This window comes from Morchella sextelata (genome assembly GCF_020137385.1).
Source record: "Morchella sextelata strain SCLS chromosome Unknown scls_16, whole genome shotgun sequence".
In the NCBI taxonomy this organism is placed as follows: Eukaryota; Fungi; Ascomycota; class Pezizomycetes; order Pezizales; family Morchellaceae; genus Morchella; species Morchella sextelata.
This window is the reverse complement of record NW_025408631.1, coordinates 377,885-390,489: the sequence shown is the minus strand read 5'-3', so window position 1 is coordinate 390,489 and position 12,605 is coordinate 377,885. Positions and strand designations below refer to the sequence as shown.

The 12,605-nt window shown below is 45.9% G+C and overlaps 4 protein-coding genes across 4 annotated transcripts; 2 read left to right on the top strand and 2 right to left on the bottom strand.

Moving 5' to 3' along the window:
• Nucleotides 1-1,992: 1,992 nt before the first annotated feature.
• Nucleotides 1,993-4,062, bottom strand: H6S33_003817 (uncharacterized protein; the record flags this gene model as incomplete). The annotated part of the gene is made up of 2 exons (XM_044835575.1): nt 1,993-3,656; nt 3,765-4,062. The coding sequence occupies 2 exons, from the start codon at nt 4,060-4,062 to the stop codon at nt 1,993-1,995; spliced, it is 1,962 nt and encodes a 653-aa protein (XP_044691351.1).
• A 602-nt stretch (nt 4,063-4,664) lies between these two features.
• H6S33_003816 (uncharacterized protein) lies at nt 4,665-6,026 on the top strand (the record flags this gene model as incomplete). Its single annotated transcript, XM_044835574.1, has 7 exons — nt 4,665-4,726; nt 4,798-4,859; nt 5,053-5,061; nt 5,130-5,226; nt 5,286-5,363; nt 5,818-5,845; nt 5,913-6,026. The coding sequence occupies 7 exons, from the start codon at nt 4,665-4,667 to the stop codon at nt 6,024-6,026; spliced, it is 450 nt and encodes a 149-aa protein (XP_044691350.1).
• Nucleotides 6,027-8,088: 2,062 nt separating this feature from the next.
• Nucleotides 8,089-9,569, top strand: H6S33_003815 (uncharacterized protein; the record flags this gene model as incomplete). Its single annotated transcript, XM_044835573.1, has 3 exons — nt 8,089-8,359; nt 8,417-8,836; nt 8,893-9,569. The coding sequence occupies 3 exons, from the start codon at nt 8,089-8,091 to the stop codon at nt 9,567-9,569; spliced, it is 1,368 nt and encodes a 455-aa protein (XP_044691349.1).
• Nucleotides 9,570-11,835: 2,266 nt separating this feature from the next.
• H6S33_003814 (uncharacterized protein) lies at nt 11,836-12,588 on the bottom strand (the record flags this gene model as incomplete). The annotated part of the gene is made up of 5 exons (XM_044835572.1): nt 11,836-11,877; nt 11,980-12,069; nt 12,137-12,277; nt 12,386-12,410; nt 12,473-12,588. 5 exons carry the CDS (start codon nt 12,586-12,588, stop codon nt 11,836-11,838), a joined length of 414 nt encoding a protein of 137 aa, XP_044691348.1.
• Between the last annotated feature and the right edge of the window lie 17 nt (nt 12,589-12,605).

Here is a 12,605-nt window from a genome sequence, read left to right as displayed (position 1 = left end):
AAGCCAAAAAGAACCCAAGTGTTTTTTCTCTCTTTTTTTTCATCATCGCCTCGCAACAGCCAGGCAAATAATAAAAAAAACGAAGGAAAAAAAAAACGAAAAGAAGCCAAAATCCCAAAAAGCCAAAAAGCCAAAATCCCAAAATGCCAAAAAGCCAAAAAGCCAAAAAAAAAACCCCAAAAAAGCCAAAGAAACCCAAATGTTTTTTTTTTCATCATCCCCTCGCAACAGCCAGGAAGACAATGAAAAAACGAAGGTGCAAGCACCTCTGAAAAAAAGGGCCCGGAGACCACTTTGTTTTCAACAGCACACACCTATTTCAATACCTTTTTTTTGCACCGACTAGAGGAGAACCCCCACACCTCCTGAAGGCGGGATGAGGCCACATTCCTCCCGGAGGAGAAATGAAGCCCCACCCCTCCCGAAGGAGAGATGGGAGCCCTCAACTAGCAAGGCTAGGCAGGGCGAAGTGTGCTGAAGAAGAAAGAAAGGGAGGTGAGGGGGGACGACGGCTTATAAAGGATTATTTGGCCGCCGCCAAGATGATATGCCAAGGATTGGTATTGGGAGAGGGAGAGGGCTTAGGGTGAGTCGGTGTACGCGTACGTCTACCTCTACTGCGGTAGTGTAGAGGAAGATACATTTATGTATGTTATACCCATGTCATATTTACATTCGAGACTCCCTCCTAATTCTAAGGGGCAATTTGGGACTGCCTTTAGGTTACAATTTCATGCATGTAGTCCCAAGATTACAGGTATACATGTAGCTACATGAAATATAAAGATCGAAATGTGAAAGAAACTTTTATACATGTAGTAATGCCCAAGATACATAGATAACTCAACTGAGAAAATCCAGGTTACATGTATCCATCTTCTAGAGACGCATCTCCAGTCTTGCTAGCTGGAAAATATCAAAGCACAACGGAGTGATAGACAACTACGAAGAAGGATATTCTAGGCAGGCCACTGCCCCATTCTTTATTGGCCCGCCATATCTCCTTCTACTGACAGTGAACCACTCCATAAGACCATGTTTAGTTTCATACGCACCCTGAAAGGTATTCTCCACGTTCTTACTCATCCACCGCAAAACTGATTGCCGTGATGGGGCTACATGAATTCTAGGAGGAAGGTGTTGATCGTGTCTCTTCACCCCACCTCTCGCACCCAACTCCTCCACACCCGGGTTCTATGGGTTTAGGATCACCGTGTGGTCATGGTCTTGAGTATGGTGCGCTTTTGGACGACGATGTTTCGTGGATGACGAGATTTTGTTTGGATTGACGAATGTTGGGCACAAAACTAGTAGTCTCGAATAAGTCTCAAGTACTGAGATTCTCTGCTGAAATAATATGAGACCTTTGGTCTGACAAGACAAAACGAGATGGGACTTAGCAATTCTTTATCGCGCCCATCACTACATGTAGTTGGTGCTTATCGGAATGCATTACTGGGCCACGGTTGAGATATGGAGACGAGATTAAGACTGGAATTAAGGTCCCTAGATATAGAGATAGGAAATCTTATCTTCTTTTGTTGAAGATGCTGTTCCTGCTTGATACGTTGTGGGTTTTGGTGTGCGGTAGAGCTTTGGAGTTAGTTCACCTCATTCTATCACTTTGAAATTTTCTGATTCGCAGAGAACTATACAGTTCGCTACTCTTGCTGGTGACTGCTTGATAATTGATTTGTTACATACTCTTAAGAATGATTATTGATTAATTGACAGGAGGTTTAGTAATTACATGTAGAAACGCATATGTGTTTGGCTAAAAGATACAGAAAGCCAGACATGCGGTATATACTCCTTAAAAGCCTATAGCGAGATGTAGTATCACGCATAGCTATAAAAGCCAATGCCAGATAGAAAGAGCACCCCCAAATCTATGACATATGAAGCAGACAAATGGAACCTTCCATATATCAAAACTCATCGCTCCTTTAAAAGGAAAGCGAATTGAAAAAGACCCCCTCTCTTTTATTCCTCCTAAACGATAACAGTGCTCTCCCCCGCCTTGACATCTCCCCAAATCTCGAGCATGCGCTCCCCCCTCGGGTCGATCCTGCTGGTTCGATCTCCAATGATGTATGACATACTGTCAGTGACCGACAGCTCTCTATTCATCCTTCCTCCTCTACCGCTGCGACCATAGCGGTCGACAGACTCATCCATGAACTCTCTGTAGTTTCCCTGAAACCCTTCCTGGCGTACACTCTTTTTTTCCGAGAGGTTATCGACTGAACCCTCCTTCTCAACTCCGCTAACGGTAATATCAGGAGCCTCGTCACCGGTGGTGTTAGAAGGCGTAGTATCAATTTTGCTCTCCGGCGTAGACTTCGCATCCTCAATGTGGTCGCCGCCGGGGTGAATACTTGATACCCAGCTTAGAGTTCGAATATGAGCTTTTGTAGGGCCCTTTGAGGCAAGGCTAATTGTGGAGCACTCATGGGAGGAGATGACGTGGAGATCTTTGCAGGCTGGTGAACGGATAAGGCGTTGGCCACTGTTCGGGGTCATTGGGAGCTTGACAGGCACTGTTGGAGTAGCGAGGTTTTCATTCTGCACCCCACTACCCGTCGGAGTCGATGGACGAGAACTAGCAACAGTAGCAGCAGCAAGCAAGAGATCACCGAATTCAGTTGAATCCAAGATCGGGAGAATTGGTGGGCGATCCGAGACCAAACTTGCTGCCGGAGGGCGAGTCCAATTCAAAGACTTCCACGTACCCAATGCCTTAGCACTACCGCCACTTCCAACAGACTCCCTCAAACTCTCAACCGAACGTCCAGCCGATTGTCTGACGTCGAGAAGACTCTGGGAGACACGTGGATTGAGGGTTGCCCTGCTCTTCTGGGGATTGAGGACAGAGGAAAGACGTCTGCGCCATGGCAGGGATGGGGGCATCGGCAACGGCTTATTAAGATTAAGATTAACTTTACTACCGTTTAGAGTAATCCCTGTCGTTGTAGCATTGGTGCGAACGCTATCCATGCCTTGATCGGGAAGGTTTGCCAAGGTTTTCAGAACTCTTGACTTGGATAACGACGAGGCACCCATGGATGTAGATGGGGCAGAAATAGAGGGGGCAACCATGGATGGAGCGGCCACAGAAGGAACAACTGTAGACCGGCCAGTTCTAACTGAATCCCCGCCAACCGTTGTGAGGCCTGGGCGAGTCCGCCCGGCCATCATAATCTCGGGCCGCCTTGTCATGCTAGCGTTGGGGTCAAGGTGGGAATTGTAAGAGTGATGACGATAGCTCATACTTTCGTCTTTGTCACCCTTCTTTATTTCTTCTTCTCCTACTTCGCTACTGTCGTTTTCTTTTTTGGCGCGTTTATGGTCGGGGGTAAAAAAAGCGTCAAAGCCCTCAAAGCTAGATGCGAACGAGGGTTGTGCACGAAGGGGGAGATGATAAGTGGGTAAGGTAGGTAGCGAATGACGGCGACTGTAGACTTGTGTAGAGTGGTCTTCGTGATAGTTCGCTTCAGGAATGTGATTACGGAAATCGGGGATTGCAGAATGACGTCGCGCGTCTTGTGGGATGATGCTGATGCTATTTTCGTCGATGATCGGAAGGGATCCAAAGGTGGGGATGCGTGCGTTTGCAGAGCGTTCAACTTCGGATTCTGAATCTGGCTCAGTTACTTCTGTGACTGTAGTCAGTGCAGAGTTCAGGCCTGCCGCACCACCTTGCGTTAGACAAAACCCCACGCAATAATCGCATAAAAAAAAAAATAAAAAAAAAGGATTCATACGGAAGTTGATGGACTCTTCTGTGGTATCGTTTGATTTGTTTGCAAAATTGTTTTCTCCTGCAGTGCGGATTACTCTCGATGGTGTTTTGGCAACTGGAGCTGTAACCTCTTCGTTGACGATGACGGCGCGGGTATTGAGTGGAGGAGGTTTACTGTAGGTGGGGGTCAAGTCGCGTTCTTCGGTCTTTTTCAGCCTTTTCTTGCCTTTAGCCCTGCTACCGCAGGGGAAGCACTTGCTGAAACCGGTGTTTGGAGTAGAGGTGGGTCGGACTTTAGAAAGTTTGGTAGTAACGCCCATCTTTTCAGTCACGGAAGAGATTGGGGGGTTCTAGATGGATGGAAATGGTTGGTGTGATGAGATAGGGTGATGCTTTGGTGGGGTTAGAGGTTTGTTTTGATGAGGTTGTGGGAGCGGGTGAAAGTGTGAAGTGAAAATTTCCTATTGACGTCGAGGTGGGCAGGAAGAAAGTGGTCTGATTCAACAACAATAGCTGCGGGATCTCCAACCACGCTGAGTATGCCCAGGCCGCGAAACTTATGGCTAGCGAGTAGTCCGTTGACATCTTCTGATGTATCAAAATAGATTTTGTCCCCATTTTGACGGAAAATGTATCTAAATTTTTCGATGAAGGTGCTGAGGTGAATGGAGATGATGGGATGAGCGAGAGTGATAAGTATATGGAGAGGATCCATTTTTTCAATGATTAAAGGTGTTTTGTTCACCTTTTCCATGTAGAATCTTGAAAGATTAATCTGTCATGTATACATTGAAGCTGTCCCGTACACCTATATGTATTCGTCGTCCATTAGGAACATTTGCCGTCTTTTTCTCAAGCGCATACTGCATATCCCGGCCCGTGGCGCAACGTACACGACGCTCTCCTAGAACAGATTTGTCTGATGTTAATACAAAATAATGGCTTCTTGTCTTTGTTGCAATCCATCCATCTCCGCTCGATAGCGTAAGATTCCCATCAACAATTCATCTTTGGTATCATCCCGATCACTACATGTTAAATTCACGTATAAATAGCCATCATGAACGGGGAAAAAACAGACTCAAGGACAATACGTGCTGCTGCAGGAACTATATCGGTGTATCTATTGATTCATGTTCAGCTCACCTCCGTCCGACCTTGCCCGCACTTCTACTTTTCTCCGTGCTTGTGCCTATATCATGGACCCCGTGCGGACTCTTCAGACATCGACATGAGCGCTTAATCAGGAAGCCACGGCCCAAAGTCATCTTTCGTCTGGCCCACATTTCTTCGCTCTAAATTTGGGTAAGGGTTAGCCGGTAAGGATACAACTGTACAATCCCAGAATTTATTAATGAAGAAGTGCAAAACTTACTCTAACCCATAGCCACAACGCTTATACACGACTCTGTGGCCTCTTCTTCAAAGTATTTAGCGAATCAATTGGCAGCCAATTGCCAGAGTGGCATTATCTACGCTTTTTGGTTAGTCCACGTTAATATCTGTAGCATTCTGTGTGCTTTCTCGCTCAAATATATCATAGCTTCCTAATATTCACTGCTGTCAGCAGGTTTGGCGAGCTTTTTGTTTCCAAGGACTCTCTCTCACTCGCCGGAGACAAGTGGCCACAGGGACCTATTACTCATTCGCCTTGTACACTCTCTATCACACTGCAAGAAAGACATCGTAATGGCTATATCTCACTCTGAACCTCCATCTCGTTGGGTCCTTACCATAGTGGCCGTTAGGAACTATTGGATCTGGGCTGCTATCTCTGCAATAAAACGAATTGCCTTTTCCCCATCCGTTCATCGGTATAGAAGTAACCATACGACTGCCTACTTCATCATCTCTGTTCATCTTCACAGAAATAGAGGCTATAGGCGATGAGATTGGAGTACTCACGACATAAGACTCTATACACCGGATTCAATTCATTGGTATCCGGGGATCTTTCATTGCCGATGGTAGTCCATACTGCTTTTCTGCTTGCTATAGAGTTCCTCTCTTTATATAAAGAAAGGGCATATTCTTCTGTGCGAAGGCTGTTCTTGTCGGTGCGGTCTGATGTTAAGGAGGAAGAAGAGTAGCGGGATTGCGACAGTGAGTAACCAGTGTGGCTTAGAAGTCTATTCTTGAATAAAACCTGACTATATAGCCATAACGTTAGGCCAGCTCAATCAAGCGTCATCGTCTTTCTTCGGGGCAAGGAGCATGTCTCCTCACCGCTCTGTTTCTCGAATCATCTATGAGGGAGCAGAGGTGGAATGCCTACTTACGTTAACATGCTTGTGACGCTGTATTAGATGACGGTGACTACACATGGAAGAAACCTCCTGCTCAGGAAACATGTTACTCTCTGGGAGATCGGGACAGAATGAACACCATGGAGCAGGGAGACGTGAAAAACTCACTTTCTCAATCGTAGGATGCGGGAAATGTGAGGCAGCTGGTAATTACCTCGAGGTAATAGTACTCCTCTGCTTAGAGTCAAGTTGGGGACTGTTAGGCACAATAAATCTGGCAGACCTCTTGCCAAATACTGCTCGAAGGGAGGAGTGATTAAAGAAAAAATAATATAAAGGAGAAATCAGTCTTACAAAGCAGACCTATTAAAAAAAAGAAACTCTTCTTCGTCGAAAAAGACGAGTAAAGAGAATTGGGCAGATCTAGTGGGGAGAAATAAAAAAGAACACTACTTCCTTCCTCGTCCGAAGAAAAAGGACAAAAAAGAATATATTTACTTCGAGTTGGGTACTTTGGGGACTAAATGGAAGAGGAGCAATAGGATACAGAAAGGGAAGGGCTGGAGATAACGAGATATAGAAACATGAAACTGCGCAAAGAAAAAAGAAGGAAAAACAAGAAAAGTAAGGAAAGTAAGAGGAATAAGAAGAAGAATAAAACAAAGTACCTCCGGACTCCGACAAAAACATGAGATCATTTCACAACAGGACGAAACATGTAAAGAAAGAAAAAATAAAGAAAAAAAAAGTAGGAAAACCACGGGTACAAACAACCGCACAAAAAAAATGAAAAACATCCCTCCAGCGGGAGCGATTCCAGAAAACAATCGCACAAGAAAAAGAGGGGACAAAACCCTCTCGAGAAGATTCCTCGTGGAAAATATCCTCGCATAAAAGCCCCCAGAGTCGAACAAAAAAGCCCTCAAAACCCATAGCTAAAAAGTCACAAAAGAGGCACGCTCAGAGTGTAGTTTTCTGTTAAAATTGGCCACACATCCCACCACTACGCCCCCTATACCATTACAGTTTCAGGGGCGTGTCTGTGTGTGTAAAAGGGATCGGCTTTGCCACATACTCATCATCGCGTGCCAGTTAGCCGACTTTAAAAAGGTTTAAAAAATAAAACACTGCACAAAATCAGGAGGGAGTAACTTCTCTGGCCCACACATCTTGTGTGGTGGTTAATGGCCATGATGATTATGGACATCGAGGTGTTTGGTGGGTTTATTCCAGCCTTTCGACGCGCCGCTGATGGATGAGTAGGAGTTTAAAAGGGCTGTGCGATGGGCTTTTTGAAGATGAAGAAGGGGAGCGCATACAATTTTTCCGCAGTACGCGGGCTGGGCGTTTCTTTCTATGCGGCGGTGATGGGTTTGTGCGGTCGATGGTTTTCGGTGGAGCTGTAGGAGTTAATGGAAGAGTGAAGACGAGAGAAGGAGGAAAAAAGGATGGGAAAAAAAGGATCGAACGAGACAGAGCGGTGGGCAGCAGCGGCACGTCCCTTTCCAACTTCTTACTTCCCCATTCCACTTCTTAGTTCCCTATTTCACTTCTTGCTTCTTATCCCAGTAACCCCATTCTATGACTAACCCCCTTGTGGTGACAGTAGGCTCTCCCACTTACCCTGGCTGTAGAAGCTAGTGTCTCCCAAAATCCCATGCATCGTGGGCATTCATTCCAACATTACGAATAATACGTGAATCGATGTAGTTCCTACCATTTTTAGCTAAGGTGATAAGACCGTCTTCTGTATGTACAATTCTCGAGTGATGACTCGTGATGCAATGATAATTTTACATCTTTTAGGATTCGGAGGTGAGATTGGGTTTTCATTTACAGGGAGGAAGGTACTGGTAAGAGATTGACTTCTATAGACGTGTAGTATATTCTGGGGTGTTGGTGGATGCTCATTACGAAGCGTAGCCACCTGTAACTCTAAGTGTCAAGCTGGGTTCAGAAGCCCCCTAACAGTTAGGGACGAATGTGATTTTTTTCCAGCTTTGTCTACACACAAGAATCAACATGCACATTCTACCTAAATCCCGTGCTCTGCATGACATGACCTTCCACCACAATCCCTCTCCACAACAAACACCCGCAATGCCTAACGGCCGCCCTCCCAACCTCATGGCACCCGCCTCCCTTGATGCTGCCTCCCCAGTGCCCATGCACGCTCATGCCTCTCCCGGCCTCCTATCTAGCGATGCTGCAACCCGCCTGCACCAAACTGTGGAAGCCGACACCGATGCGCCCACGCACCCGCTGCGTCAGAAGACCTCCTCACTCCGTCTTGCGACTGCCGCTGCGCGGGGAATGGTCAAAGGACTGTTCAACATCGGCGGAAAGCTGTCTGCCGCAGGCTCAAGTGAACGTAGGTTCTTCACCAGTGAGCAGGAAGTAAGGAAGGGAAGCTGATATGGAGAGACAGATGCATCGCCCCCAAAGTCGCCGTCAACGACAAGTTTGGTTAGTGCCAATCTCAGTGTAGCTGAGTCCGAGGAGGACGAAGAGTACATCTACAACATCAATGCCGCAACAGGCCCACAGTTACTACCACCGTTGCAGGGTGGCCGCGGCCGCAGATTTAGGCCGGTGTTGAAGAGAAAGGTTTTGCCAGTGCAGTATACAGATTTCCCGCCGTTTGACCCCCCTGAAGGGAGTGAGAGAATGGTTGCGCCGGCGGACACGGGGACTCCATCGTCGAGTCGCAGCAGTAGTCGAGAGACTATCCTGAATGTGGGGCCGTTAGAAAGAAAGGGGAGTTGGCGGGGGAAGTACAACTATCGCAGGGTCAGGCAGATGAGGAGCGATACATCCGATTCGGGGAGGGACAATAGAAATACTCCTGGTATGTCCAGTTCCTACCCTCAGTTCTAGAGCCATACTGATAGTCACTCTCTTTAGTAAAAGTAGAACCAAAACTGGACAAGCAGGAGCAAGAACCACCAACATCCCCCGCGCCACAAGAGCTCCCCCAGAAAATCCCCGCAAGAACCCTCACCACCACAGAGATTGCCAGCCCCAATCCCTCCCCAGGCCGCAGAAGGAATGCTTCCAGTCACGTCTCATCAACCTCCCACGTAATGACAAATTCGCGCCAACGGCTCTCCTCCCCCTCTAGCATACTCATGCACGCACCTCCACCCTCACTCTGCGCCTCGATCTCTTCCCTCCAAACTGTCATCTACGAGTACGCCCCTTTAATGGATAACTCGTCATCCACATCCATAAGCAGCAATGGGCGCATCACCTCCCTCTCCCCGGTCACCTATAAGCTCTCCGACACTGATGGCTACGTTAGCTTCCCGCCCTTTGTCTCAAGAAACTATTTTTCCCGCGGCACCTCGCGGCTTGGAAGACTGTTGGGTGGAAACCGCAATGCGAGCACGTCGAGTTTGCCTGAGACTTTAGAGGATAATCAGAGTAGCTTTAGGAAGACACTCAGGTACTTGGAGCCATTGAGGAGGCGCTCTGGGAGTATTTCGACGTTTGGAACCAACTTTGATAACGCGTCGATTGCGGAGTCTATTGATAGGGTGTCCGTCATTGAGTCGAATGGGACATCGGCGTCGGGACGGTAAAGGCTGTGGTAGAGTGGTTTTGTTTGATTGGCTCCTCATGGTTTCAGATAGGAAGTGGGGAGCTGAATATGTCTAAATTTCAGGAGAAAAGATTCAAGTAACATTTGGAATACTTACATAGTTTAGGTACCAACTCTTGTAGTGAATATTAGTTTAGGATTCCAAAGATGATCTACTGAGACCGAAAATGATCGTTACAAGCTGAGGGTCTGTCAGTAGCTCAAGCAATAGATAGAACTTTGTGATGATGTGATGATGATAGGAAAAGAAGAGAGAAAGGAATGAAAATTCAAGTCTCGTGCCTGCATGCGATACGTGTCCCTATTCGCTTGCCCCTGAGTTTCCTCCGGCCAGCTATGCTTCATACCTAGTCTATATACTTATGTATACCAGCCTGGGTACAAATGTACACATCATACACCACGGTGTCTGTGGGAATTCACATAATATCATTATGTTACTCTCAAGTTCTCATGATTATCATGCAAAAGGTAATGCCACAGTCATTTACTATGCCCGTACTGTGAATAGACATGTAGCGCTTTGTATTATCTCATTTCCACGAGTTCCATGATAATAAAAAGTACTAATAAGTTAAATTACATAAAGATAACATTGCTCACTCCTTCAGCTTCTCGATAAAGTCTAATCCCAACCGTACAAGCACCCGAGTGATAGTCCATGACCGAGCGAGTGATATATGATGATCAGACGCTCGGTAAAGGCCCGAGAAGAGGCTCCAAACAAAAGCTCTGTTGTTCAACTATAGCGATACTTCATCATATCATTGTGGTAGTAATGGTTTCGAACAAGATTCCACACTGCGGGATATCATGAAAACAATTTTTCTCTTTTAATTTTCAACATCTCAAACCACATAATAACAGTACTTCCGTCGATGAGCAACGCCTAGATACTCAATCTCAACACACCAGTGGCACCACAGAATACGAATACTGCGCTCATGAGAGCACCACTATCAACCTGACACTTGAAACTCGCTTCACTATAAGAAGAACCTCCTATATCTCATACCAACCCAAATCCATCACCTACATCCACCTCCTCATACTCAATGGCAGACACCAAACCCCTAGCAGAAATCACAGCCGAAATCGCCTACCTTATTCAATCCATTCGGAACCTCACAAATTCCGAGTTATCCCTTTGTCAATACCTTCGCATCATTATAACCCGTCATAGGTCCATTATCGGGACACTACTTCAGTGCACACCGAAGACATTCCAGAATGATGTATTGATGGAGCTAATTACGACGTCGCGGGCGAGTCATGCGAAGGAGTTGGGAGTGATAATACGCCTGTTGGAGAATTATAGAGAGGATATGGGAACTACATATGACAGGATTCGAGAGTTAGAGAATGCAAATTGCGTTATTATTAGAGCGCGGTATTAGGGACAGTCCAGAGAGAGAGCTGAAGAAGAGTTGATATTTAGACGTGTAGACCTTTTTTTCGCGGAGCTAGTGGGGTATATTTCTTTTGGCTTGCTAATATAGTTTCTAGTTATAACGCCGGTGCGCTTCGGATGGCAGCACCTAAAGGAATTGACGACCATCGATCGAGTTCAAAATATCAGAGCTACTGTAGCCAATATGCATATTTAGGAATCAGAATGAATGATCGATATAATAAGTCTCAAACTAGAAGGAGGTTGGATCCAGCCCCGAAATAGGTTCATGAGCATTTCCCGTAAAAGTCATAGTTAACAATTGACCCACACACCCAGGATTTGAGACTCAAATACAGCACTCCATCAACTTGAGATTCTTCTCCCCTGTCTTTCTTTAATAACAAAGGTACTGGTGCTATGTGACAAAATGTGGCCTTGGTGTCTACGCACTCTTAAGACCAGGGTGGTGGAAAACAATAAAGCCTGGAATCCTATAAGATCTTTTGTTATTTTATAAGTATTCTCAAACCAAGCTAGCAGTCCTCTCATCTCTCTTTCAGATCTCTCTCTGTTTTCCGGTAAGTTGACTTTAATTGCCAATGGAGCAAGTCCTGGAGTCATCACAACACTTATTTGGTCTGTTTTATACCGTATTTGAAAACCAGGATAACGCCAGAATTTATTTTTTAACTGACTTCATGACAACTCTGCTGATTACAGAGAATCCCCTAATATGGCTTACCATAGTATACTCTGCTTCCGAGCTTCGGTTTCTGAAGTTGTAGACCCAACACAGAAAACCAAAACCATCAACCAAAATATGCATCCATCGGGGGCCATTCCCATATCCGCCTCAATGGATGGTCCTGCACGAAGTACAGATATAGAACAAAGCCTATATGTGCATTCACCAAATTAGCAACTGCACTTGTGACCTCTCTAAATATTCCTTTTCCTTCCTGAGGCCTCCTCTCATTAGAAATCGATGGAAACTCACCATAGTAGTCCCCGTCTCTTTATCATGTCTCTGGAAAAGTACAGCCTGATCCTCACCACAGTGAGAGCAAAGCTTCTCCGTCCTAGGCATCTATCACATCTCCCATCAGCGCTCTTCCCCACAGAACTATAAAACCTCTTCAGTGATGAATACTAACAGTAGGGTCCTCAACAATATCAGAATTGAACTCTGCCTCTACAGGTTTGTTGTAAGTCCGTCTAAAGATACAGTTACCCTTCGCAGGTTCGCTGACATTACACGAGCGGCACTTGTACTGAAGGGTGCGGGTGATGTTACACTGATAGAGTGTTAGTGTTTGGTAATGTGAGACAGGAGGGCGGTTGATAAAGGAAGGATGGAAATAGAGGTAAAGGATGCAGTTTAAAAGGCGAAGGATGATAAATACGTGATATGGGTACTGTAAGTTGCTACTTTAAGGATATTAGCATACTCCTACTTTGGCAGGTAATTCTTCAATGAGGAAAGGACGTACCATTCTCTACAGAAGCTGAAACTTATAGCAGGCTGCTTCTTATGCACTACCTCTGCACGGCTAGACGGTGGGGGAGATGGAGACGGAGTCCAATTGAAATTCATGGGGGAGTCCATGATGTTTGAGCTTATTG